Raw genomic sequence first — 24,456 nt, 5'->3', positions numbered from 1 at the left:
CATCTCCTGCACATCAGAGAGATTATATATCAGGAAGAAATGATTTGACCAGTTAGATGAGTCACAAAGCTTGAATCCTACAGCCTTTAACAACAAAGACTCATGTGTCAGAGTAACTTTGTTGATAAAGATTTTAAGTCTGTCTTTGTGTAAGTCTCTTAACTTTGAACATTTGTACAATATTATTGAACTCTTTATCTAATCTTGTCTAACTTTAAATGTAGTTTCACTGTAAATTCTGTGGGTAGTATGCACCAGTGTCAAAGGCCTAAAGATAAACTCTTGTACTGCATTGGAAAGACTGGTTTTACCATGCAGGTGGTCTTCAGGTGAGCTACTAATGCAAAACAAGTCTGTGGTTTCAATTCATTTCCCAGTAAACAGGAGCTACATTACCAAAGGGAAAACATTATTGCAGTTGATACCAACTGGCATCCTGTCTAGGTTATTGTACAGCAAAGCCAAGGAAAAAGTGGACCTCAAAACTGAATTATTTTCACACTTTTGAATGTGATTGTTTATAAACCTTATCTTTTAAGTCTCTTTACCATGACTGTTCATGAGCTTTCTTCATATGCATTTACCCCATATTCTATAACTGGTCACCTAACTGGAGGCACCATTTGTGTGCTTACATTTATAGAATACTGCCATCTATGTGAGAGAATGTACATTTACATGCATAAATGGTAGCCACGCACTCAGTGTTGTTCTTTAATGGGAGCATAAATGTAAGAGAGGCATTCACAGGAGAGGAGCATAGGTGGGCCATAGTTATGCGGGCAATTTAACAGAATTCTATAAGTCAGTGTTTCCCAAGTCCAGCCCTGGAGTACCCCTTGCCAGTCAGGTTTTCAGGATATCCACAGTGAATATGCATGAACTTGATTTGTATGCACTGCCTCCATTGTATGCAAATTCCTTTCATTAATATTCATTGTAGATATTCTGAAAACCTGACTGGCAAGGGGTACTCCAGGACCGGACTTGGGAAACACTGCTCAGAGATGTAGCTAGGTAGGTCACCAGGGTAGTGACCGCTCCCCCAAAAGGACTTCTGATGGTGCCTATTTTTCACGCGATCTGTCACTTAATAAATATGTGCCATCAGCAGTCCGCTCTTCACTCGCCCTGACTACACTTCTGACACTGCTGTAAGTTATGTGTGTAACTGCTGCGTTGAAGAGCACCCATTTTGTAGAAAATGGATGCTGCGTGTCTTTGAGAAAGATAGGTCAAGGAATATAAAGGCCTGAAATAATATACAGGCAGATTAAAAATCCAAAAGCCTGTCTAACTCAAAGATAACAAGTTGATTGACAAATAGCTTGTTTGTGAAAAGAGTTGGCAAACAGGGTGCAATACCAGGTGGACAGCCCGAAAGAGAAGTAGCGGTTAGATATACATAAATGGTGCAAGGGGAAAAACAGGATCCTGGAAGGCTTGCTGAAATTTGTGGTAGAGATATGCAATAACGGTTGAATCTAAAGATGTAAACATGTTTACAAAATTTGAAGCTACTCATTACCATAGCCAATCAGTGTTAACTAGGACATTAACATAGATCCAATCAGGTGTGCTTACTTTCATATTACCCGTATCCTGAGTGGACCTATAAAATGAGTGTACTTCCTACTTCAAGCCAGAGAGACAGTTAAGCTGCTCTCTCTTGGGAAAAACCAATAACCAGTATTTGAATTGGCAAAGTAATCCAATTGCTTTCTCACAGGTAGCATTGAGTCTTTTATATTTACTAATAATTGGTTTTGAGTAGTGAAATATAACATTAAAGACTCAGTCCCAGATAACACCTATGTGTAGCTGGGGTAATAACCAATTGAGTTGTACTTCTCATCACAAATGGTGTTCTGTAGATTGTACTTACGGAGCAATGACTAATTGTAATCATACTTGGTGGTTAAAAAAAATAAAAGTATCTGATTGATAACTGATATCTACTATTCTCCCCTGATTGTTTTCTCAACTATTCAGAGTAAAGTGCACAGCTCTGGTAATTTAGGAGTCTACATAATACGAGGTAAATAAACCAGAAGCAGCCTTGGATGGGATTCTTTCATCCCTAGAGAGCAGTGGCAGATTTGCTGCACTGGGAGGAATAAATCTCACGCTAAAATATATACAATTTACACACAGCATAAGAGCTCACACACCAATGCCGATTTACACTGGTTTTCTACAACAGAATTAGGTGCTCTGATGCTGATATAGAGTGGGCATTCTCTAAACTGTACTGGCTAGGCATGACTTAGATTTGGCAGTATATCAAATTGTAATAAATTATAAAAGATAAACAGAGGATGCCCAGTTATAGAATTGTCCCCCTAGTCTTACAATGTGGTTAATTTGCACCTTTTTGTGATCCTGAAAAACAGAGCTGGATGAGGAATCTGAGGACCCAAGTTCAGGAAACCATACTATAGAACAAGGTTGTACAGAATTTTTACAAACTTGCATTTCATTGCCAGCACAGTACAGGGTCAGATTTAAGATTATGATAACCAAAGGCAGGACTGGAAAGAGCAGAGATGGAGGAGGTGGAATGCCGTGACATTGCTCCTTTGAAGTGTGTGACCCTAAAGCAAAGGAGAGCAGGTTCCACTGTAGCCTGCGTATTCGATACTTTTAAAATTTGGCACCCTAGGCAGTTGTCTGTGTTACCTTTTCTTAAATCCAAGCCAGGCAACATACCTGTTTAATGGATATAAGTCTTTGTTTCCAGTGCAGATACGCCAATTGTTTTTAGAGGCACCATATTCAATAGCAAATTGAGAAAAATAGACATGCTTTAAGCAGATGTTAAAAAAAAAAACATAGCATTTATCTTTGGCACATTTTCTATTTTAATAGACTTTTTTTTTAATAGGTTGGACCAGTCTTTAGGGAAGCCATCCCTTTTCCTTGCTGTCTCAGGTAATTTTATCAGTCTTCTTGCTTTAAATATCAACAGTATCCACCAAGCATTTGATTTATCAGTAGTTGCAGTATACTTGACATACATTCTAGGAGGACAATAAGAAAACTGTGATTGTGTCTCTTAAAACTGACAAATGTCTCCTTTAAGACAATATGGGCTAGATTCTATATATGGCACCTGAAACTTCCATGTGGGAAAAAATACATCTATGGCATATTCTCTAAAGCTTAATCTAAGGCTTAAATTTCCACCCAGAATATAGAATACACCAAGCGCCTCTCCATGCAACCAAATTTAGTTGTAGCCATTTACACCATGTTTTACTTGGCGTAAATCCTGACACCTAAATTTGGTTCAGAGAGGGTGTATGCTATAACAAAGCGCATAGATTTTAGAAACACCCATGCCCGCCCCTTTCAACTGTGTGACTTAGAATTTAAGTGCACCACGTTATAGAATACGCTTAGCGAGTTGCACACATAAACCTTAATGCCAGATAGTGCTGATAATTACTTGTTAACATCAAATTGACAGCGCTTATTAGCTAGTTATCCAATTGAGGGGATCTTTTACTAAAGATTAGCTTGAGTTATCTGCAGCAGGGCCCATGGGAATAAAATGGGCCCTGCTTCAGATAAATCAAGCTAATCTTTAGTAAAAGACCTCCTAAGTTACAAGCACTGTTACAGATTCCCAGGGCATTTGTAGCTAGTCAAAAGTCAGTGATGAATATTGGGAAGAATAACTCAACCCATAGCTACATGATGCTAGGTTCCACATTAAGAGTCACTACCTGCTGTTCAGTGTGCAGTGGTGCCCGGAAAAGACAAACAAAAATAAAATAAAATAAAACATATAATGCCTTTGTATTGCTCCATGGTAACATGGAGGGGCATAATCGAACGGCGCCAGCCAAATAGCTGGCCAGCCATCTTTGGGGCCAGCGCCGTAAGTGGGTGGAGCCAACTGTATTATCGAAAAAGATGGCCAGCCATCTTTTTTTTCGCTAATACAGTTGGACCCGGCCAAATGTCAGAGTTCGCCGGGTTTGAGATGGCCGGCATCGGATTTTGGCCATAATGGAAAATAATGCCGGTGATCTCAAACCCGGCGAAGTCCAAGGCATTTGGTTGTGGGCTCACTGATCTCATCACATGGTTTCCAGTACCATCTCTATGCCGATGACACCCAGCTCTACCTCTCCACTCCCAACATCACAGTCGAAACCCAGGCCAAAGTCTCGGCCTGCCTCTCAGATATCGCCGCCTGGATGTCCAACCGTCACCTGAAACTGAACATGGCAAAGACTGAGCTCCTTGTCTTCCCACCCAAACCCTCCTCTCCTCTTCCCCCACTCTCTGTCTCTGTTGACAACGCCCTCATCCTCCCCGTCTCGTCAGCCCGCAATCTCGGAGTCATTTTCGACTCCTCCCTCTCCTTCTCTGCCCATATCCAGCAGACAGCTAAGACCTGTCGCTTCTTCCTCTATAATATTAGCAAAATCCGCCCATTCCTCTCTGAACAGACCACCCGAACCCTCGTCCACTCACTCGTTACCTCTCGTCTTGACTATTGCAACCTTCTCCTTGCTGGTCTCCCGCTTAGCCACCTAGCCCCCCTTCAATCTGTCCAAAATTCCGCTGCACGTCTTATCTACCGCGTGAACCGATACTCTCATATCACCCCTCTCCTCAAGTCGCTTCACTGGCTCCCGATTCACTACCGTATTCAGTTCAAGCTTCTCCTAATGACCTTCAAATGCACTCAATCTGCAGCCCCCCCATTACCTCTCTACCCTCCTCTCCCCCTATGTTCCCACCCGTAACCTCCGCTCTCAGGACAAATCACTCCTATCTGTACCCTTCTCCACCACCGCTAACTCCAGACTCTGTCCCTTCTGCCTCGCATCACCTTATGCCTGGAACAGACTCCCCGAGCCCATACGCCATGCGCCCTCCCTGCCCATCTTTAAGTCCTTACTCAAAACCCATCTCTTCTCCCTTGCTTTTGGCGCCTAACCACCTTCCCCATTCATGATACACTGACTACACTGACTACATAGTTTGTTACCTTTAGATTGTAAGCTCTCTTGAGCAGGGACTGTCCTTCCCCATGTTTTAACTTGTACAGCGCTGCGTAACCCTAGTAGCGCTATAGAAATGCTAAGTAGTAGTAGTAGTAGGAGGAGGAGGAGCCAGCATTTGTCCTGTCCAGCATCTTCCTTCTGTGTCCCTTGTCCCTATCCTACCCCCAAGTTCAGCATCTGCCCTTTCTGTGTCCCCATCTTCCACCTTTTTCAGCACAAGCCTACCTGGTCTCCTCATCTCCCACTTTCTAGCATCTGCCGTCCTGGTGTCCCCCACCTCTCCCTTTTTCTAACATTGTCCTGTGTCGCCATCTTCCTGCTTTTTCCAGCATTACCGCTGTTACCATCTTCCCCCTTTTCCAGCATTACTTCTTTGTCCCCATCTCACCCATTTTTCACCATTGTCCCCATATCCCCATTCCCCCTTCCAGTGGTGCCCCTCTCTGTCCCTATCTCCTCCTCCCTTTTCCAGTAGTGCCCTCTTTGTGTCCCTATCTCCTTCCCCTCCCATGTGATAATATTTGAATAACTGTCTATACTTATGGCTATGATTTCTGAACATGTGGTATCAATAAAGGACAAAGTTTTAAATGCCCAGTTGGGTATATAAGCTAATCTCAACTTTGTTAAATGTTTCAGACACATCCATCTATTTATTCCCATGATATAACTAAATTCTATTATTCTGTCTCACTGTATTTTAAAATGTAAGCCACACTGAATCCAACTTTGCTTGGGATAATGTGTGATATAAATATATTTTAAAAAATCCTTTATCCTCCACCTTTCAAGACATTGCCTATCCTGCTGGATAGTGATGGCACAAGGAAAGTAAGTTTGGCTTCCTTGTTAAAGTGGACTAGATAGACTCACTTCCACTCTGGTCAATTAAACCTTCCCCGCCCGCTTTCTCTCTTCTCCAGCCCGCCCGCTTTCTCCCTTCTCCAGCACACCCCCCTCCCCCCGGGCAGCTTTCTCTCTTCTCCAGCTACTCCCCCCCCCCCCCGCCCGCTTTCTCCCTTCTCCAGCCACCCCCCCCACCCGCCCGCTTTCTCCCTTCTCCAGCACCCCCCCCCCCCCCCAGCGTTGCATCTTTTACCTTCTCTTCTGCCCATCTTGGCCCTTCTGCGCAGCACCGGCGATTCAGAGTCAGCCTTCTGCCAGCGTCGGGGCCTCTTCTCAGGCGCGTCCCACCTCTGCGGAAAACAGGAAGTTGCAATAGAGTAGGCTGGATGCGCCTGAGAAGAGGCCCCGACGCTGGCAGAAGGCTGACTCTGAATCGCCAGTGCTGCGCAGGAGGGAGAAGACGGGCAGAAGAGATAGGACTCAGGAGGGAGCAGAAAAAAAAATTTATTGGCACAGGGTGCATAGGCGCCATTTTTTCGAAACAGCTGTTTGGGGGAGCGACCGCTCCCCCTGCACCCCACCTGGCTACGCTTCTGCCTCATCTGCCACCCATGAGGGACCACAACATCGTTAACCAGGTCTGCCATTCATGTGCAAGTCATGCAAAAAAGCAGGTTCTGTCTGACTCTCAACCATACGAGGGAAAGAGGGTAGGGCCACCTTATAGATAAATGGAAGTCTGGCCAGGTGTTTGGCTTCCATTCAGTCCACCTTCTGAATAGAACAGTACTATAAACTAAATGAATCACAAATGTAGTGGATATCATAAATTATTAAATGCGCCCAGCTGCCACATTGAAGTGCTACTATTTATACCAGCCATAGACATAGTGTAAGTGGTTGCGCCTAAAGTTTGTCATCTAACTGCAGACTTACGCTAGTATTCTAGAACACATTTGGGGGTAAATTCTATAACTGGTGCATAAAAATTGGCACAGAAACTTTTATACACCGAGCACTATCCTATAGAGGGTACACACCCTTTATAGAATTGCGCTTAGGGCATAAACCATGTGTAACTCTAGGAGCCAACAATTACGCCTGCTAAAAGCAGGTCTAAATGCCAGCACCTAAATTTGGCGCAGTTTGGCCAAATTCTTTACGCTTGTAAAATTTTGGAATGCCCTCGAAATGCTCCAGCCATGCCCCCAAATTTACATGCATTACGATTTACACTTGGATCATTATAGAATATGGTCTGCACGTAAATCCAAATGAAGATCAATTAACACCAATAATTGGTTGTTAGTAGCCAATTATTGGCGCTGATTGGCTTTTTAAGCAGTTAAGTAGTGTGCGCAAATCTATGCATGCTGAATTTCATGTACAGTTTTAGTTACCATTTATAGAATCCGAGAGCTGGTGCGCAACTCTGCCATTACAGAACAGTAGCTTAGCGCTCAGGGTTTTGGCACCTAACTTTTAACGACCTATATGAAATTTTAACAACCTCTACTTAACGACCTATATGAAATTTACTCCTATGGAGCAATTTTGAAACTCCACAGGGGAGCTTACAGTCCCATGTTTCTATTGTACCCATGGTACTGTAAACTCATTTCCAAATGAAACCCCCATTAAAACTTTCCTTGTGAAATGCTAGCACACGCAGGAATGGGCTCAAACTTTGGTACATCCGTTTGTATCTGCTTTGAAGAAGATGCAGATATACCCACCCAAAGTACATTTGTGGCTTTCAAAATGGAAACTCACATGTACTCACTCTACCCCTGACCTTGTCTTGCCCCTTTTCAGCCAGCATTGTGACCCTGTGGTGATTTTTTAAAACAACATTTGTAGAGGGCTGATCCTTTCACCCAGACTTCAGAAAATCAGTTTACTGCATGGCACTAGTAAATAGTTTTCTACAGTTGAGATGTGTTCTGTATGTACTAAGCAAATACACTTAGTTTCCAATAGCTTTTATTTGAGACCAGCTGTTGTACTAGAACAAAATTAAGGGTCACCACAAAATAAAAGGAAACTCACTGGTGGAGATTTTTTTCTGGTGCTGTCTGTTCAAGCATATGGTTTCAGGGGTAGGAAACCTCTTGCAACTCAATTTTGTTTCTGTAAACACCTGATTTGGGATTACTCCAAGTTTATTTGCCACGAATGGATAATTTCATTAAGAAGTTGAAAACCTAGACTGCTTAATAAAAGGGGTGCAGTAGTTGATTCAGAGAAAATTACAGCTTCCAAAGCCACACTTCACACATACTAAGCCCTAGGAACATGCTCCATGGTCTGCCTTAGGGGGTACCATGAATCTCCTATAGGATTCTACCCTAGAGAGCTCAATGTGCCCTGGTTCATAGCACCAAAGCAACACACAAGTCAAAGGTTATATAAGAGCCTTCAGAGTTTTATTGCTCCTTTTAGTGAATGGGGATAACAAACAGCCCCACCCTCTCCAGTTGCAGATGGTATTTCCCCTGTTTGATGAAGACTTAACCTATCAATCAAAAGCTACACTAATTCATTTTTTAGAATTACCTTTTTTTTTTGTTGTTGCATGTAAAATCTTGTCAAATGTTCTGAAAGTGTATATATGATTCATGTCTAGAATTTCAACAGAAATCCAAGAATCATTCCCTTCTGAAAGCCATTTGGTAGTTTTCTGCAAACATCTCATTGACTCCTGAGCATCTTTGTGGTTTTAATTTTTTTTCAGTGCTACAATTACAAAATACCTTTCCAAAAACAGAAAAAAACTAAATATGATTTAGAGCTGAAGAAATTTTTTTTAATTTTTATTATTTATTTAATGTTAAATACATCTCAATAAAAAAACTGAGAAATAATACAGAAATTGGTAATTCTTAAATTCACATCTACTATAATAAAAAGCACCTCCAACGTTCTGAAGCTGACTCCATGGCTTCAGTGAAGGGTTCGTAATGGTGTCACATCTCTCTCTGCCCCGCCCTCGCGTCAAAACATGATGACGTCGAGGGCAGGTAATCAGAAGGCAGGACTGAGGGAACGAACTCACCTCCAACGTTCTGAAGCTGACTCCGTGGACGGCCAGGGCTTTTAATAACGCTGCCACTTTGACGGAGCTAATCTGGGGACACAGTACAATCACTGGGTGGCTGGAGGGGAGGAGGGGGCAGGGTACAGAGGAGAATCGCAGGGTGGCTGGAGGGGGGCAGGGGACACAATCGCTGGGTGGCTGGAGGGGGGGCAGGGGAGAGAGCATAATTGCTGGGTGGCTGAAAGGGGGGCAGGGGAGAGAGGAGAATCGCATGGCTCGAGGGGGGGCAGGGGAGAGAGCAGAATCGCTGGGCGGCTGGAGGGGGGCAGGGGAGAGAGGAGAATCGCTGCATGGCTCGAGGAGGGGCAGGGGATACTGGAGAATCGCTGGGTGGCTGGAGGGGGGCAGGGGACACAGCACAATCGCTGGGTGGCTGAAGGGGGGCAGGGGAGAGAGCAGAATCGCTGGGTGGCTGGAGGAGGGCAGAGGAGAGAGGACAATCACACACACTCTCTCTCTCGCAGACATACTCGCACACAGCGACTCACTCTCTGTCACACACACACACTCGCACGGTGCTGCCAACCACGCAGAGGGGGGGAGAGGCAGGGGGTCCTGAGACCACAGGGGAGGGGAACGCAGAGGGGGGAGGGGGTCCTCAGACCTGAGAGGGGGGAGGGGATCCTGAGAACAGAAGGGGAGGGGGTCCTGAGACTACAGAGGGAGGGGGGAGGTATCTGTCACACACACACTCTCTCTCTCTCTCTCACACGCACTCTCTCACAATCAGTGTCTTTCTCTCTCTCACTCTCACACAGTCTCTCACACTATGTCTCACACTGTATCACATTCACTCTCTATGTGTCACACAGTCACACTCACACACTCTCGGTCTCACACACTCAGTCTCATACACTCACTCGGTCTCACAGAGAGTCTGTGTATCACACACATACTCTCTCACACTCTGTCTCACACACACTCTCTCTCACACTCTGTCTCACACACACTCTCTCTCTCTCTCTCAAACACACTCACACACAGTGTATCTGTGTGAAACACACTCTCTCTTTCTCAGTCACTGTGTCTCACATACGCACTCGCACACACTCTCATTCTCTCACACACACACTCTCTCTCACAGACACACTCGCACCCAGACTCACTCTCTCTCTGTCACAGACACACACTCACACAGTCACTCTCACAAACACTCTCTCAAACATACACACTCCGAGGAAAACCTTGCTAGCGCCTGTTTCATTTGTGTCAGAAATGGGCCTTATTTACTAGTAGAATAATAATATGTATCAAATTAATTGAGTACAATAAGAAAAAGAAATAAACCTTCGTCTAAAATAACAGGTAATTAGGATCCAAAAATAGGAAAAAGAAAAAACATTAGAGGCAATCAGCCAAGATTATTGCAATCCTTAAGGCTCGCCCCAGCCTATCTTTACAGTGTGCAAATGGGACTTGTACAGTAATATTAATCTCTTCTTTAGCCACAAGAAATTATTCTAGTTGCTTAGGATCAAAAAATTGAAACTGTTTACCTTGAAATACATAGTAACATAGTAGATGATGGCAGAAAAAGACCTGCACGGTCCATCCAGTCTGCCCAACAAGACAAACATATGTGTATACCTTACCTTGATTTGTACCTGCCTTATTCAGGGCACAGACCGTACAAGTCTGCCAAGCAGTACTTCCCGCCTTCCAACCACCAGTCCCGCCTCCCATCACCGGCTCTGGCACAGACCGTATAAGTCTGCCCTCCACTATCCTCGCCTCCCAACCACCAACCCCTCTTCCCCCCACCTGCTCCGCCACCCAATTTCGGCTAAGCTTCTGAGGATCCATTCCTTCTGCACAGGATTCCTTTATGCATATCCCACGTATGTTTGAATTCCGTTACCGTTTTCATCTCCACCACCTCCCGCGGGAGGGCATTCCAAGCATCCACCACCCTCTCTGTGAAAAAATACTTCCTGACATCTTTCCTGAGGCTGCCCCCCTTCAACCTCATTTCATGTCCTCTCGTTCTACCGCCTTCCCATCTCCGGAAAAGATTTGTTTGTGGATTAATACCTTTCAAATATTTGAACATCTGTATCATATCACCCCTGTTCCTCCTTTCCTCCAGGGTATACATGTTCAGGTCAGCAAGTCTCTCTTCATACGTCTTGGAACGCAAATCCTGTACCATTCTCGTAGCTTTTCTTTGCACCGCTTCCATTTTTTTAACATCCTTTGCAACGTACGGCCTCCAAAACTGAACACAATACTCCAGGTGGGGCCTCACCAACGACTTGTACAGGGGCATCAACACTTCCTTTCTTCTGCTGATCACACCTCTCTCTATACAGCCTAGCAACCTTCTCACTACGGCCACCGCCTTGTCATACTGTTTCGTCGCCTTCAGATCCTCGGATACTATCACACCAAGATCCCTCTCCCCCTCAGTACCTATCAGACTCTCACCGCCTAACACATAAGTCTCTCTTGGGTTTCTACTCCCTAAGTGCATCACTTTGCATTTCTTCGCATTGAATTTTAATTGCCAAACCTTAGACCATTCTTCTAGCTTCCTCAGATCCTTTTTCATGCTTTCCACTCCCTCCTGGGTGTCCACTCTGTTACAAATCTTAGTATCATCCGCAAATAGGCAAACTTTACCTTCTAACCCTACGGCAATATCACTCACAAATATATTGAACAGAATCGGCCCCAGCACCGATCCCTGAAGCACTCCACTACTCACCTTTCCCTCCTCCGCATGAGCTCCATTTACCACCACCCTCTGTTGTCTGTCCGTCAACCAGTTCCTAATCCAGTTCACCACTTTGGGACCTATCTTCAGCCCATCGAGTTTATTTAAGAGCCTCCTGTGGGGAACCTGTCAAAAGCTTTGCTAAAATCTAAGTAGATTACGTCTATAGCATGTCGATGATTTAATTCTCCAGTTACCCAATCAAAGAATTCAATGAGATTCGTTTGGCACGAAATAATGCAAAACATAAACATGGAAACTTAAGTAAAAAATTGGCGCCCAAGGCCAAAATCCTTGGTCAAAAGGCCAAAAAGGCCTTTCGCCTTTTCTGTATTTCTTTAGAAAGATCAGGAAATATTCTAACTTTAGATCCCAGAAACTATGTGTCCAAATGTCTAAATGAAAGCCTCAATACAGCATTGTGATCCATCTCCAAAGCAAAAGATACCACTATAGTAGTTCTCTGCGTAATCACTTCCAGTGAAGACTCTAAGAAGGATGTTAGGTTCATATCATCTCCAACTTGATTTTGAAAATTCTCACCAACAGATTTTTTTTTGGCATCAGTAAATACTGAGCTCGAGTTATTGGAGGCAGTGAGTTACCCGACATTCCCAAAATGTCAATTAAGCATTTCTTAACCATATCTATAGGCGTAATTAGAGGTGACCTGGGAAAATTGGTTAATCTCAAATTAAGCCTCCTAACTTGATTTTCCAGATATTCCAATCGGCGATAAGTAAAGTTCTTATCCTTAATTGAGAATGTTCCTAATGATTCCAAGGTCTGAATTTTTGATTCTAGGAGTTTTACTTTAGTAGACTGGTGAGCAGTCTCTTGTGCTTGAAGAATGGCAGCTTCGGACAAAACCTTTATATCATTAGTATTTTTGAAAGTCAAAGATTGTAAAAAAGAGTGCATATCAGATGTAAGGTCCCAAAGTGACTCCAATGTCACAGCGGCAGGTTTCGTGAAAGCCCCAGAAAGTGTACCAGGAGAAGGCATATTGGAAATCTGGTGCAGAGTACTCACTGTTTGATGAGGTAAAATTTGTGCCGCATTTTGAAATTCTTCTTGACCAAATACCAAATTCTCCATTGCTGTGGGTAAGTTCCCTCCCTGCTCACCCGGGTCCTCAATCTGAAAAGAGCCGAGGGCAGGACTTCCTAAAACAGCAGTTTCTCCTGGTTGTGGGGGAGCTGTTCGCACAACAGGGCTCAAGGAAGCCCCGTCAACACTGCTGGCTGACACCGATGCGGCACCACTGATAGAAGGAGAGGACGCTTGCACAGGTCCAGCTGTTAATCCAAATCTTTCCAAGGTCATCTGTATCGGAGCCTGGGTTGTGGTGGAAGTCGAGGGAAACTCCTGCACCTTCCGTCTCCTTTTCCCCATGATCAAGGGAACAAAGAGCTGCAATGAACAGCGATTCAAGGTAGGACCTGGAAGCAGCTGTTGCAGTATGTCTTTATGACGCCATCTTAGATCCTGTTTACAACCTAGAGCTGAGAAGATTGAGTAGTGTGTGAACTGAACAGATAATACAGTGCTGGAGTCAGAAGGAAACTAGCTGAGTGTGTTTGTAAAAGAGACCTGTTGAATGGGTGTATCTTGGACCATGGCAAGTGCAAAGAGTTCTAAATATTGACTAAGAAGCAGCTCAGTAACAAATAAAAATTATACCCAGTTGCTTTACTAGATAGGTGGAGCAGAAAAAATGCTGATTTCTGCTCCCACAGTACAGTAACAAACTGTGACATAAATTTAAAATCAACCCAGTGGGTGTTTGAGGCTGTAGGAAGACAGTGAGTTAGCAAGCAGCACTTGAGAACTGCTTCCTGAGCTGCCTAAAGGAGCACATCATGCTCTTTCGGCTGGCTTGAAATTTATGGTGCACTTCTGGCTTTCATCACCTGACGTTACATAAGTACATAAGTATTGCCATACTGGGACAGACCAAAGATCCATCAAGCCCAGCATCCTGTTTCCAACAGTGGCCAATCCAGGTCACAAATATCTGGCAAGATCCCAAAAGAGTACAAAACATTTTATACAGCTTATCCCAGAAAATAGTGGATTTTCCCCAAGTCCAATTTAATAATGGACTTTTCTTTTAGGAAGCTGTCCAAACCATTTTTAAACTCTGCTAAGCTAACCACCTTTACCACATTCCAGAGTTTAATTACACGTTGAGTGAAGAAAATTTTTCTCAGATTAGTTTTAAATTTACTACTATGTAGCTTCATCGCATGCTCCTAGTAAACAGACGTTTCATGTCTACCCGTTCCACTCCACTCATTAATTTATAGACCTCTATCATATCTCCCCTCAGCCGTCTTTTCTCCAAGCTGAAGAGCCCTAGCCACTTCAGCCTTTCCTCATAGGGAAGTCGTCCCATCCCCTTTATCATTTTCGTTGCCCTTCTCTGCACCTTTTCTAATTCCACTATATCTTTTTTGAGATGCGGTGACCAGAATTGAACACAATAGTCGAGGTGTGGTCGCACCATGGAGCGATACAAAGGCATTAGTACATACTCATGTTTGTTTTCCATTCCTTTCCTAATAATACCTAACATTCTATTTGCTTTCTTAGCTGCAGCAGCACAATGAGCAGAGGGTTTCAACGTATCGTCAATGACAACGCCTAGAACCCTTTCTTGGTCAGTGACTCCTAACGTGGAACCTTGCATGATGTAGCTATAATTCGGGTTCCTCTTTCCCACATGCATCACTTTGCACTTGCTCACATTAAACGTCATCTGCCATTTAGATGCCCAGTCTCATAAGGTCCTCTTCAAAGAAATGTAATATATTGGTGAGGCAAGATTTCCCTTCACTAAATCCATGCTGGCTTTGTCTCATTAATCCATGCTTTTGAATATGCTCTGTAATTTTGTTCTTTATAATAGTCTCTACCGTTTTGCCTGGCACTGATGTCAGACTCACCGATCTATTACTTCCCGGATCTCCTCTGGAACGTTTTTTAAAACTCGGCGTTACATCGGCCATCCTCCAATCTTCTAGTACCACGCTCGATTTTAAGGATAAATTACATAAGTACATAAGTATTGCCATACTGGGAAAGACCAAAGGTCCATCAAGCCCAGTATCCTGTTTCCAACAGTGGCCAGTCCAGGTCACAAATACCTGGCGGAGTGGCCTAGTGGTTAGGGTGGTGGACTTTGGTCCTGGGGAACTGAGTTCGATTCCCACTTCAGGCACAGGCAGCTCCTTGTGACTCTGGGCAAGTCACTTAACCCTCCATTGCCTAATGTAAGCCGCATTGAGCCTGCCATGAGTGGGAAAGCGCGGGATACAAACGTAACAAAAAAAAAAAAAGTACAAAACATTTTATACTGCTTAGCCCAGAAATAGTGGATTTTTCTCAAGTCCATTTAATAACGGTCTATGGACTTTTCCTTTAGGAAGCCATCCAAACCTTTTTAAAACTCCACTAAGCTAACTGCCTTTACCACATTCTCTAGCAGCGAATTCCAGAGTTTAATTACACAATAAGCGAAGAAACATTTTCTCCGATTCGTTTTACATTTACTACATTGTAGCTTCATCGCATGCCCCCTAGTCCTAGTATTTTTGGAAAGCGTGAACAGACGCTTCACATCTACCCATTCAGCTCCACTCATCCTATATAATAAAACGCACCTCCAACGTTCTAAAGCTGAGAAAGTGAAGCCTTGAAGCATTCGTGCTCTCTCTAAAGCTGTATCCATCTCCTGAAGTGACGTCAGAGTACTTCCGGGTACATCACACACAGCACTGACCAACCACAGGTGGGAGGGCGGGCGCACGGCAGCGATTGGCTCTACCGTTCAGTGGGCGTGCACGCTGAGCTGTGCACGGCAGCGGAGGTTGGGTGGTTGGCGGAGGGGCAGACATTTGGGCGGTGTGGTGCTGTAAGGGGAAGGAGAATCGCTGGGTGCCTGGAGGGTGGGGCAGGGGAGATAGGAGAATCGCTGGGTGGCTGGAGGGGGGGGGCAGGGGAGAGAGGAGATTCGCTGGGTGACTGGAGGGGGGGCAAGGAAAAAAGGAGAATCGCTGGGTGGCTGGAGGGGGGGGCAGGACAATCGCTGGGTGGCTGGATGGGGGGCAGGGGAGAGAGGAGAATCGCTGGGTGGCTGGAGGGGGGCAGGGGACAGAGGAGAATCACTGGGTGGCTGGAGGGGGAGCAGGGGACAGAGGTGACTCGCTGGGTGGCTGGAGGGGGGCAGGGGAGAGAACAGCATCGATGGGTGGCTGGAGGGGAGTAAGGGAAAAAGTAGAATCGCTGGGTGGCTGGAGGGGAAGCAGGGGAGAGAGGAGAATTGCTGGGTGGCTGGAGGGGGGACAGAGGAGACACACTCGCACCCAGCAGTCTCACTCTCTCTCTGTCACACACACTCGCACATTCACTCTCTCTCTCACACACACACAGTCAATCTCACAATACTCTCTCAGACATACACACTCCGAGGAAAACCTTGCTAGCGCCCGTTTCATTTGTGTCAGAAACGAGCCTTTTTTTACTAGTTATTTTATAGGTCTCTATCATATCTCTCTCAGCCGCCTTTTCTCCAAGCTGAAGAGCCCTAGCCGCTTTAGCCTTTCCTCATAGGGAAGTCATCCCATCCCCTTTATCATTTTCGTCACCCTTCTCTGCACCTTTTCTAATTCCACTATATATTTTTTGAGATACGGCGACCAGAATTGAACACAATATTCGAGATGCGGTCGCACCATGGAGCAGTACAAAGGCATTATAACATCCTCATTTTTGTTTTCCATTCCTTTCCTAATAATACCTAACATTCTATTTGCTTTCTTAGCTGTAGCAGCACACTGAGCAGAAGGTTTCAACGTATCGTCAACGACGACACCTAGATCCCTTTCTTGATCTATGACCCTAACGTGGAACCTTGCATGACGTAGCTATAATTCGGGTTCCTCTTTCCCACATGCATCACTTTGCACTTGCTCGCATTAAACGTCATCTACCATTTAGACGCCCAGTCTCCCAGTCTCATAAGGTCCTCTTGTAATTTTTCACAATCCTCCCGCGATTTAACGACTTTGAATAACTTTGTATCATCAGCAAATTTAATTACCTCACTAGTTACTCCCATCTCTAGGTCATTTATAAATATGTTAAAAAGCAGCAGTCCCAGCACAGACCCCTGGGGATCCCCACTAACTACCCATCTCCATTGAGAATAATGACCATTTAACCCTACTCTCTGTTTTCTATCTTTTATCCAGTTTTTAATCCACAATAGAACACTACCTCCTATCCCATGACTCTCCAATTTCCTCTGGAGTCTTTCATGAGGTACTTTGTCAAACGCCTTCTGAAAATCCAGACTTTGTCTCATTAATCCATTCTTTTGAATAAGCTCTGTAATTTTGTTCTTAATAATAGTCTCTACCATTTTGCCGGGCACCGACGTCAGACTCACCGGTCTAAAATTTCCCGGATCTCCTCTGGAACCTTTTTTAAAAATAGGCGTTACATTGGCCACCCTCCAGTTTTCCGGTACTACACTCGATTTTAATGATAAATTACATATTTCTAACAATAGCTCTGCAAGCTTATTTTTCAGTTCTATCAGTACTCTGGGATGAATACCATCCGGTCCAGGAGATTTGCTACTCTTCAGTTTGTAGAACTGCCCCATTGCATCCTCCAGGTTTACAGAGAATTCATTAAGTTTCTCTGACTCGTCAGCTTCGGATACCATTTCCGGCACCAGTATCACTCCCAAATCTTCCTCGGTGAAGACCGAAGCAAAGAATTCATTTAATCTCTCCGCTATGGCTTTGTCTTCCCTTATTGCCCCTTTTACTCCTCGGTCATCTAGTGGTCCAACCGATTCTTTTGCCGGCTTTCTGCTTTTAATATACCTAAAAAAATGTTACTATGTGTTTTTGCGTCCAACGCAATCTTTTTTTCGAAGTCCCTCTTATACTTCCTTATCAGCACTTTGCATTTGACTTGACATTCCTTTTTTTTTTTTTTTACAATTTTACATTTATTTCAAGAGTATATCTTGATTGGTAAAGATGATTAACAAAGGAAAAGAATTACAAACATAATTCTATAATTACCCAACTTACATTGAAAAGAGAATAAAGAAAAACTTCAAAAGAAGAAATAACATATTTAGAGGTAACATCGAGTTTCTCTCTTTTCAAACTCAATATATTATTCATCTGTAGTCCAGAACTTGGGAGGCATGTCACAATACCTAAGTAATTACAATGAATAAACCTAAAATTCTTTCTTTTAGGAAATTGAGGAATGAGAAGGAGTTCCAAGAGTTAAAATATTTTTTACAGAGTAGATGTAATCATTTGTCTTGGCTATGCAGAAGGCAATAGGGCTATTCTAGAATCCAAAAAAGAATTAAATTGTATAGGATCAAAGAATATAAGTTAAGATGGCTGACGGACCGGAGCCCTAATGAGGAGCTCCCGAGCCGAGAGAGCTCCTGAGCTGGTCTGACCCCGTAGACTGCGACTCGGAGAGCGATCCAAGCGACTAACGACACAAAGACAACAGGGGTGAGCCGCAGTCACAGCTCGCGGCTTCAGGCGACCACCCAGCAACCAAATCGACCTACCTAACCTGGTCGCGAAACCAGTGTGGACAGAGGTGAACCCGGCCACTCGACCATGCGGTCACAGACGGGCAGGGAAGACTGCAAAGCTGCAAGCGAGGAATTTGCTGAGCAGTTGGGCCTGCCATGCAGGATCGAATCGGCCTTGCCCAGGTTATCCGCCAGCCTCCAACATCGCAGCCCACGCCGACGAGTGTTTTCGGGCTTGATCTTCCGCCATAGAGAGCTGCCGACTACCACCCAAACACCGGGAACCTCCCTGCGACCGCCTTCAGCAGTGACTGATCGCCACCCACCTACCGAGGCTCATCGGAGTCGATCTCGTGTCCAGCTGTTCTCCTGCCGAGCCCGTCACCGACACCACCGACCGGGCTGGAGGGCCTGAAGACAGAGGTGAGAGGCAACCAGCAGTGCTGAAGGCAAAGCGCCGTTCAGGACGAGCAGCATGACAGAAGAGAACAGACAAAAAGAGCGACTCGTACCGCGTGACCAGACCAAGACCCCGCCGTGATAAAGGGATTGACCCAGTCTGACCCGGAGAGCTGAAAGCTAGCGGTTTGCTGGTTTGATTGTTATAAATGCTTTAAAACTACTTACTACTACTACTAGTTAACATTTCTAGAGCGCTACTAGGGTTACGCAGTGCTGTACAGATTAATATAAATTGACATAAACGACAGTCCCTGCTCCAAGGAGCTTACAATCTAAAGGGCGAAATGTCAAGTAGGGGCAGTCCAGGTTTCCTGAATAGAGGTATGATGGTTAGGTGCCGAAGGCGACATTGAAGAGGTGGGTTTTGAGCAAGGCTTTGAAGATGGGCAGGGAGGGGGCTTGGCGTATGGGCTCAGGGAGATTATTCCAGGCATGGGGTGAGGCGAGGCAGAAAGGGCGGAGCCTGGAGTTGGTGGTGGTGGAGAAGGGTACTGACAGGAGGGATTTGTCTTGAGAACGGAGGTTACAGGTAGGAATGTAAGGGGAGATGAGGGTAGAGAGGTAGGGAGGGGCTGTAGATCGAGTGTATTTGTAGGTTAAAAGGAGAAGCTTAAACTGTATGCGGTACCTGATCGGAAGCCAGTGAAGTGACTTGAGGAGAGGGGTGATATGAGTGTACCGGTTCAGGCAGAAGATAAGATGTGCAGCAGAGTTTTGAATGGACTGAAGGGGGGATAGGTGGCAAATTGGGAAGCCAGTGAGGAGTAGGTTGCAGTAGTCAAGGCGAGAGGTAATGAGAGAATGGATGAGAGTTCGGGTGGTGTGCTCAGACTGGAAGGGGTGAATTTTGCTGATGATATAGAGGAAGAAGCGACAGGTCTTGGCTATCTGCTGGATATGCGCAGAGAAGGAGAGGGAGGAGTCAAAGATGACCCCGAGGTTGCGGGCAGATGAGACGGGGACGATGAGGGTGTTATCAACAGAGATAGAGAGTGGAGGGAGAGGAGAAGTGGGTTTGGGAGGGAAGACAATAAGCTCGGTCTTGGCCATGTTCAGTTTCAAGTGGAAGTTGGACATCCAGGTCGCACTGTCGGCTAAGCAGGCCGATACTTTAGCCTGGGTTTCTGCAGTGATGTCTGGTGTGGAGAGATAAAGCTGGGTGTCATCGGCATAAAGATGATATTGGAACCCATGGGAGGAGATTAGGGAACACAGGGAGGAGGTGTAGATTGAGAAAAGAAGGGGTCCAAGGACAGATCCCCGAGGAATTCCAACAGAGAGCGGGATGGGGGTGGAGGAAGAACCCTGAGAATGAAGGTACGGTGGGAGAGATAAGAGGAGAACCAGGAGAGGACAGAGCCCTGGAACCCAAGTGAGGACAGTGTGGCGAGAAGTAAGTTATGATTGACAGTGTCAAAAGCGGCGGAGAGGTCGAGGAGGATAAGGATGGAGTAGTGACCTTTGGATTTGGCAAGGAACAGGTCATTGCAGACTTTAGATTGTGCCGTTTCCATCGAGTGTAGGGGGCGAAAGCCGGATTGAAGTGGATCGAGGATGGCGTGAGAGGATAGAAAATCGAGGCAGCGGCTGTGAACGGCGCGTTCAAGTATCTTGGAGAGGAAGGGCAGGAGGGAAATTGGGCGGTAGTTGGAGGGACAGGTAGGGTCAAGTGATGGTTTTTTGAATAGTGGTGTGACTACAGCATGCTTGAAGGTGTCAGGGACAGTTGCAGTGGAGAGAGAGAGGTTGAGGATATGACAGATGGGGGGGTGACAGTAGGAGTGATGGTGTTAAGTAAGTTGGTGGGGATGGGGTCTGAGGAACAGGTGGTGCATTTCAAAGAGGAGAGAAGATAAGCGGTTTCCTCTTCGGTGATATCGGGAAAAGAGGAGAAGGAGGCCTGGGTTGGTTGGTTGAGGGAGTGTGTTATAGGATGAGGAGGAGGAGAAGATGGTTTGGAGGTGAATTCGAGGTTGATTTTCTGCACCTTGTCGCGAAAGTAGTCCGCCAGTGCTTGAGGAGAGAGTGAGAGGGGGGGTGGGAGCAGAGGGCACTTTGAGGAGGGAGTTAAGGTGGCGAAGAGACGACGGGGGTTAGAACTGAGTGAGTTGGTCAATTGGGTGTAATAGTCCTGTTTGGCGAGGAATAGGGAGGACTGGAAGGAGGATAACATAAATTTATAATGAATGAAATCGGTGTGGGTGCGAGATTTCCTCCAGAGGCGTTCAGCCGATCGGGCGCAGGAGCAAAGGTATCAGGTGCAAGGGGTCAGCCAGGGCTGGGGATTAGTATGCTTTAAAAGTCGCGCGACCAGACCAAGATCCCGCCGTGTTAAAGGGATTGACCCAAACTGATCCGGAGAGCTCAAAGCTAGCGGTTCGCTGGCTTGCTGGTCTGATTGCTATAAATGCTTTAAAGCTACTTTAAATGCTTTAAAAGCTTCCACCAAATGCTCCAAATGCTTTACATGCTGGTTTGCTGGTTTGATTGCTATAAATGTTTTAAAAATGCTTTAAATGCTTTAAAAGCTTCCACCAAACGCTTCAAACGCTCTATATGCTAAGCAACATGTTAAAAGACTTCCTTTAAATGCTTAAATGCATTACAAACTTTAAAAGTTTTTTTTTCTTATATATGCCCTGCAACATGTTGAAAGACTCCCTTTAAATGCCTAAATGTTTTATAGGTGTTAACTACTTAATGCTGACACTGATCGATACTGACACTGCATAATGATGATACAGCTTAATGTTGATACTGTTGACGTCGACACTGCTCGATGTTAACACTGCGTAATTCTTCTAAAATTTGCATCTCATAGCATGATACTGCTTATAGAACTGTAATTTGCCTTTCTTAAACCTTAACATAGTAACATAGTAGATGATGGCAGAAAAAGACCTGCACGGTCCATCCAGTCTGCCGAGCAAGACAAACTCATATGTGCTAGTTTTTGTATATATCTTACCTTGATTTGTAACTGTCATTTTCAGGGCACAGTCCGTACAAGTCTGCCCAGCACTATCCCCGCCTCCCAACCACCAGCCCCGCCTCCCACCACCGGCTCTGGCACAGACCGTATAAGTCTGCCCAGCACTATCCCCGCCTCCCAACCACCAGCCCCGCCTCCCACCACCGGCTCTGGCACAGACCGTATAAGTCTGCCCAGCACTATCCCCGCCTCCCAACCACCAGCTCTGGCACAGACAGTATAAGGCTGGCCAACACTATCCCCCGCCTCCCAACTGATTTGATATCCTCTAATGTTCTAAACTACACAAACTAATACTGTTATGAATTCCAGTAAACTATTCTTAACTATCTACTGTCTCACCCTAATCCAACACACACTCACAATCCCTAGTATAGACAACAATAGTCCCACAACTCACAAACCACCCACACAACCCATACACAACATGCCTATTCAAAAAATCAAAAAAGGCCACGAAAAACCTACTGCAGGCACAGGCAGCTCCTTGTGACTCTGGGCAAGTCACTTAACCCTCCATTGCCCCAGGTACAAATAAGTACCTGTATATAACATGTAAGCCGCATTGAGTCTGCCATGAGTGGGAAAGCGCGGGGTACAAATAAAAAAGAACAAAAAACTTGCGTTTCCATCCAGAACCTTCTCATAGCAGGAGACATCAGTCTTCATCTTGAAGACACCAACTGAAGCAATGTACGTGAATGCAAGGAATTCCTCCAACTATGGGAGCTTCACTGGCCAAACATGCAACCCACCCATAATAAAGGACACACATTAGATATTATCACCCACAAATTCTCAGCAGAACCTAATCTCACACTTATAAACACAAAGTGGACAGCCACGCCATGGACCGATCACTACAAAGCAAACCTCTCCCTCCGCTGGAGAATAAAAAAGACACAACAAAAACAAGAGCAAAAAACCTATACTATGAGAGGCAAAATAGACTCACCAACATTCTGGCAGCAATTCTATACTGACGAATGGACAACACCTAAGGACTTGCCCCAATTTCTCCAAGAATGGGACAACAGATGTAGAACAGTACTAGACAACATAGCACCACTGCAAACCAGAACCCCACATAGAAAAAAATCAATACCATGGTTTAATGAAGAACTGAAAGAACTAAACGAGCATGGAGCAAGAAAAAAGACGAACATATATTCAAAGACTGGAAACAGCTACAAAGAAAATACAAATACACTATCAGACAAACTAAAAGAACGTACTATAAAACCAAAATAGGACCAAACTACAAGGATACAAACAAACTCTTCTCACTCGTAAACAAACTCCTAAATACTACACTGGTTACCTCTAACAACATAGACACCCCATCCGCAACCAATCTTGCGAACTATTTCAATGAAAAAATCATAAAGCTCTGACATATGATGCCCACCAACACAACTGAGTACACAAGCATCTTTGAATGTTTAGATCCAAAACCTGAGGAAAGCCCAGCAGATTGATCATGGACAAAATTTGACACGATATTGCCAGATGAAACCTCACAATGGCTTGGAAAATACGCCAAGTCACAATGCAAATTAGATATCTGCCCCAATAGCCTAATAAGATCCGCCCCCAAACAATTCAAAAAAGACCTCATGAATCATGTAAACCACAGGCTTCAAAATGGTCTCTTTCCCACGGAGAAAGGAAACATTTTACTTACTCCGCTGCCAAAAGATGCTAAGAAAAGCAAAATGGACCTAACCAATTATCGCCCAGTAGCATCTATCCTGCTTATAACCAAACTCATGGAGGGCATAGTGACGAAACAACTCTCTGAATACCTAAATAAACACTCAATTCTACATGAATCTCAATCAGAATTTCGGTCCAATCACAGCACCGAAGCTGTACTAGTATCCGCATTGAACTCATTCAAACAAGCAATTGCAACTGGTAGCAACATACTCCTCCTACAATTCGACATGCCCAGCGCCTTCGACAGGGTTAATCATGGAATACTACTACATATACTAGAATATTTCGGAGTAGGAGGTACAGTTCTCAAATGGTTCAAAGGATTCCTGACCACAAGATCATATCAAGTAACAACAAACGCGGACATATCACCCCCATGGATACCTGAATGTGGAGTTCCCCAAGGATCCCCCCTATCACCAACTCTCTTCAACCTAATGATGATACCTTTAGCCAAACTTCTAGCCAATCAAAACCTTAATCCTTACATATACGCAGACGATGTCACGATTTACATCCCGTTCAAACACGATCTAAATGAAATCACCAACGAGATCAACCAAAGCCTCCAAATCATGCACTCCTGGGCAGATGCATTCCAGCTAAAACTCAACGCAGAAAAAACACAATGTCTTGTACTCATTTCACAACACAACAAAAACAACTACTCCACCATAACCACACCATATTGCTCTCTCCCCGTTGCACAAAATCTGAAAATCCTTGGCGTTACCATTGACCGAAACCTCACACTCGATGCTCACGTGAAGAACACAACGAAAAACATGTTCCACTCCATGTGGAAACTCAAAAGAGTAAAACCTTTCTTCCTGAGATACATATTCCGTACCCTAGTACAGTTAATGGTAATAAGTCATCTGGACCTACTGCAACGCACTGTACACTGGCTGCAAAGAACAGACTATCAAAAAACTCCAAACAGCCCAGAATACCGCCGCCAGACTCATATTTGGAAAAACCAAATATGAAAGTGCAAAACCCCTAAGAGAGAAACTTCACTGG

General features: G+C 44.8%; 1 protein-coding gene across 4 annotated transcripts in view; it reads left to right on the top strand.

Moving 5' to 3' along the window:
- The window catches only part of KCNQ1 (potassium voltage-gated channel subfamily Q member 1), a 1,547,560-nt gene that overhangs the window by 984,372 nt on the left and 538,732 nt on the right, over positions 1-24,456 (top strand). For all 4 annotated transcript variants that reach the window (XM_030201128.1, XM_030201127.1, XM_030201126.1 and 1 more), the window contains one exon: positions 2,885-2,931. In XM_030201128.1, coding sequence (XP_030056988.1) covers positions 2,885-2,931 — 47 coding nt within the window. The remainder of the gene's footprint in view (positions 1-2,884; positions 2,932-24,456) is intronic.

The sequence above is a fragment of the Microcaecilia unicolor genome, chromosome 4 (assembly GCF_901765095.1).
Source record: "Microcaecilia unicolor chromosome 4, aMicUni1.1, whole genome shotgun sequence".
Lineage (NCBI taxonomy): Eukaryota > Metazoa > Chordata > Amphibia > Gymnophiona > Siphonopidae > Microcaecilia > Microcaecilia unicolor.
Note: the sequence above shows the minus strand (reverse complement) of the source record. Positions and strands in the feature narration are given on the sequence as shown.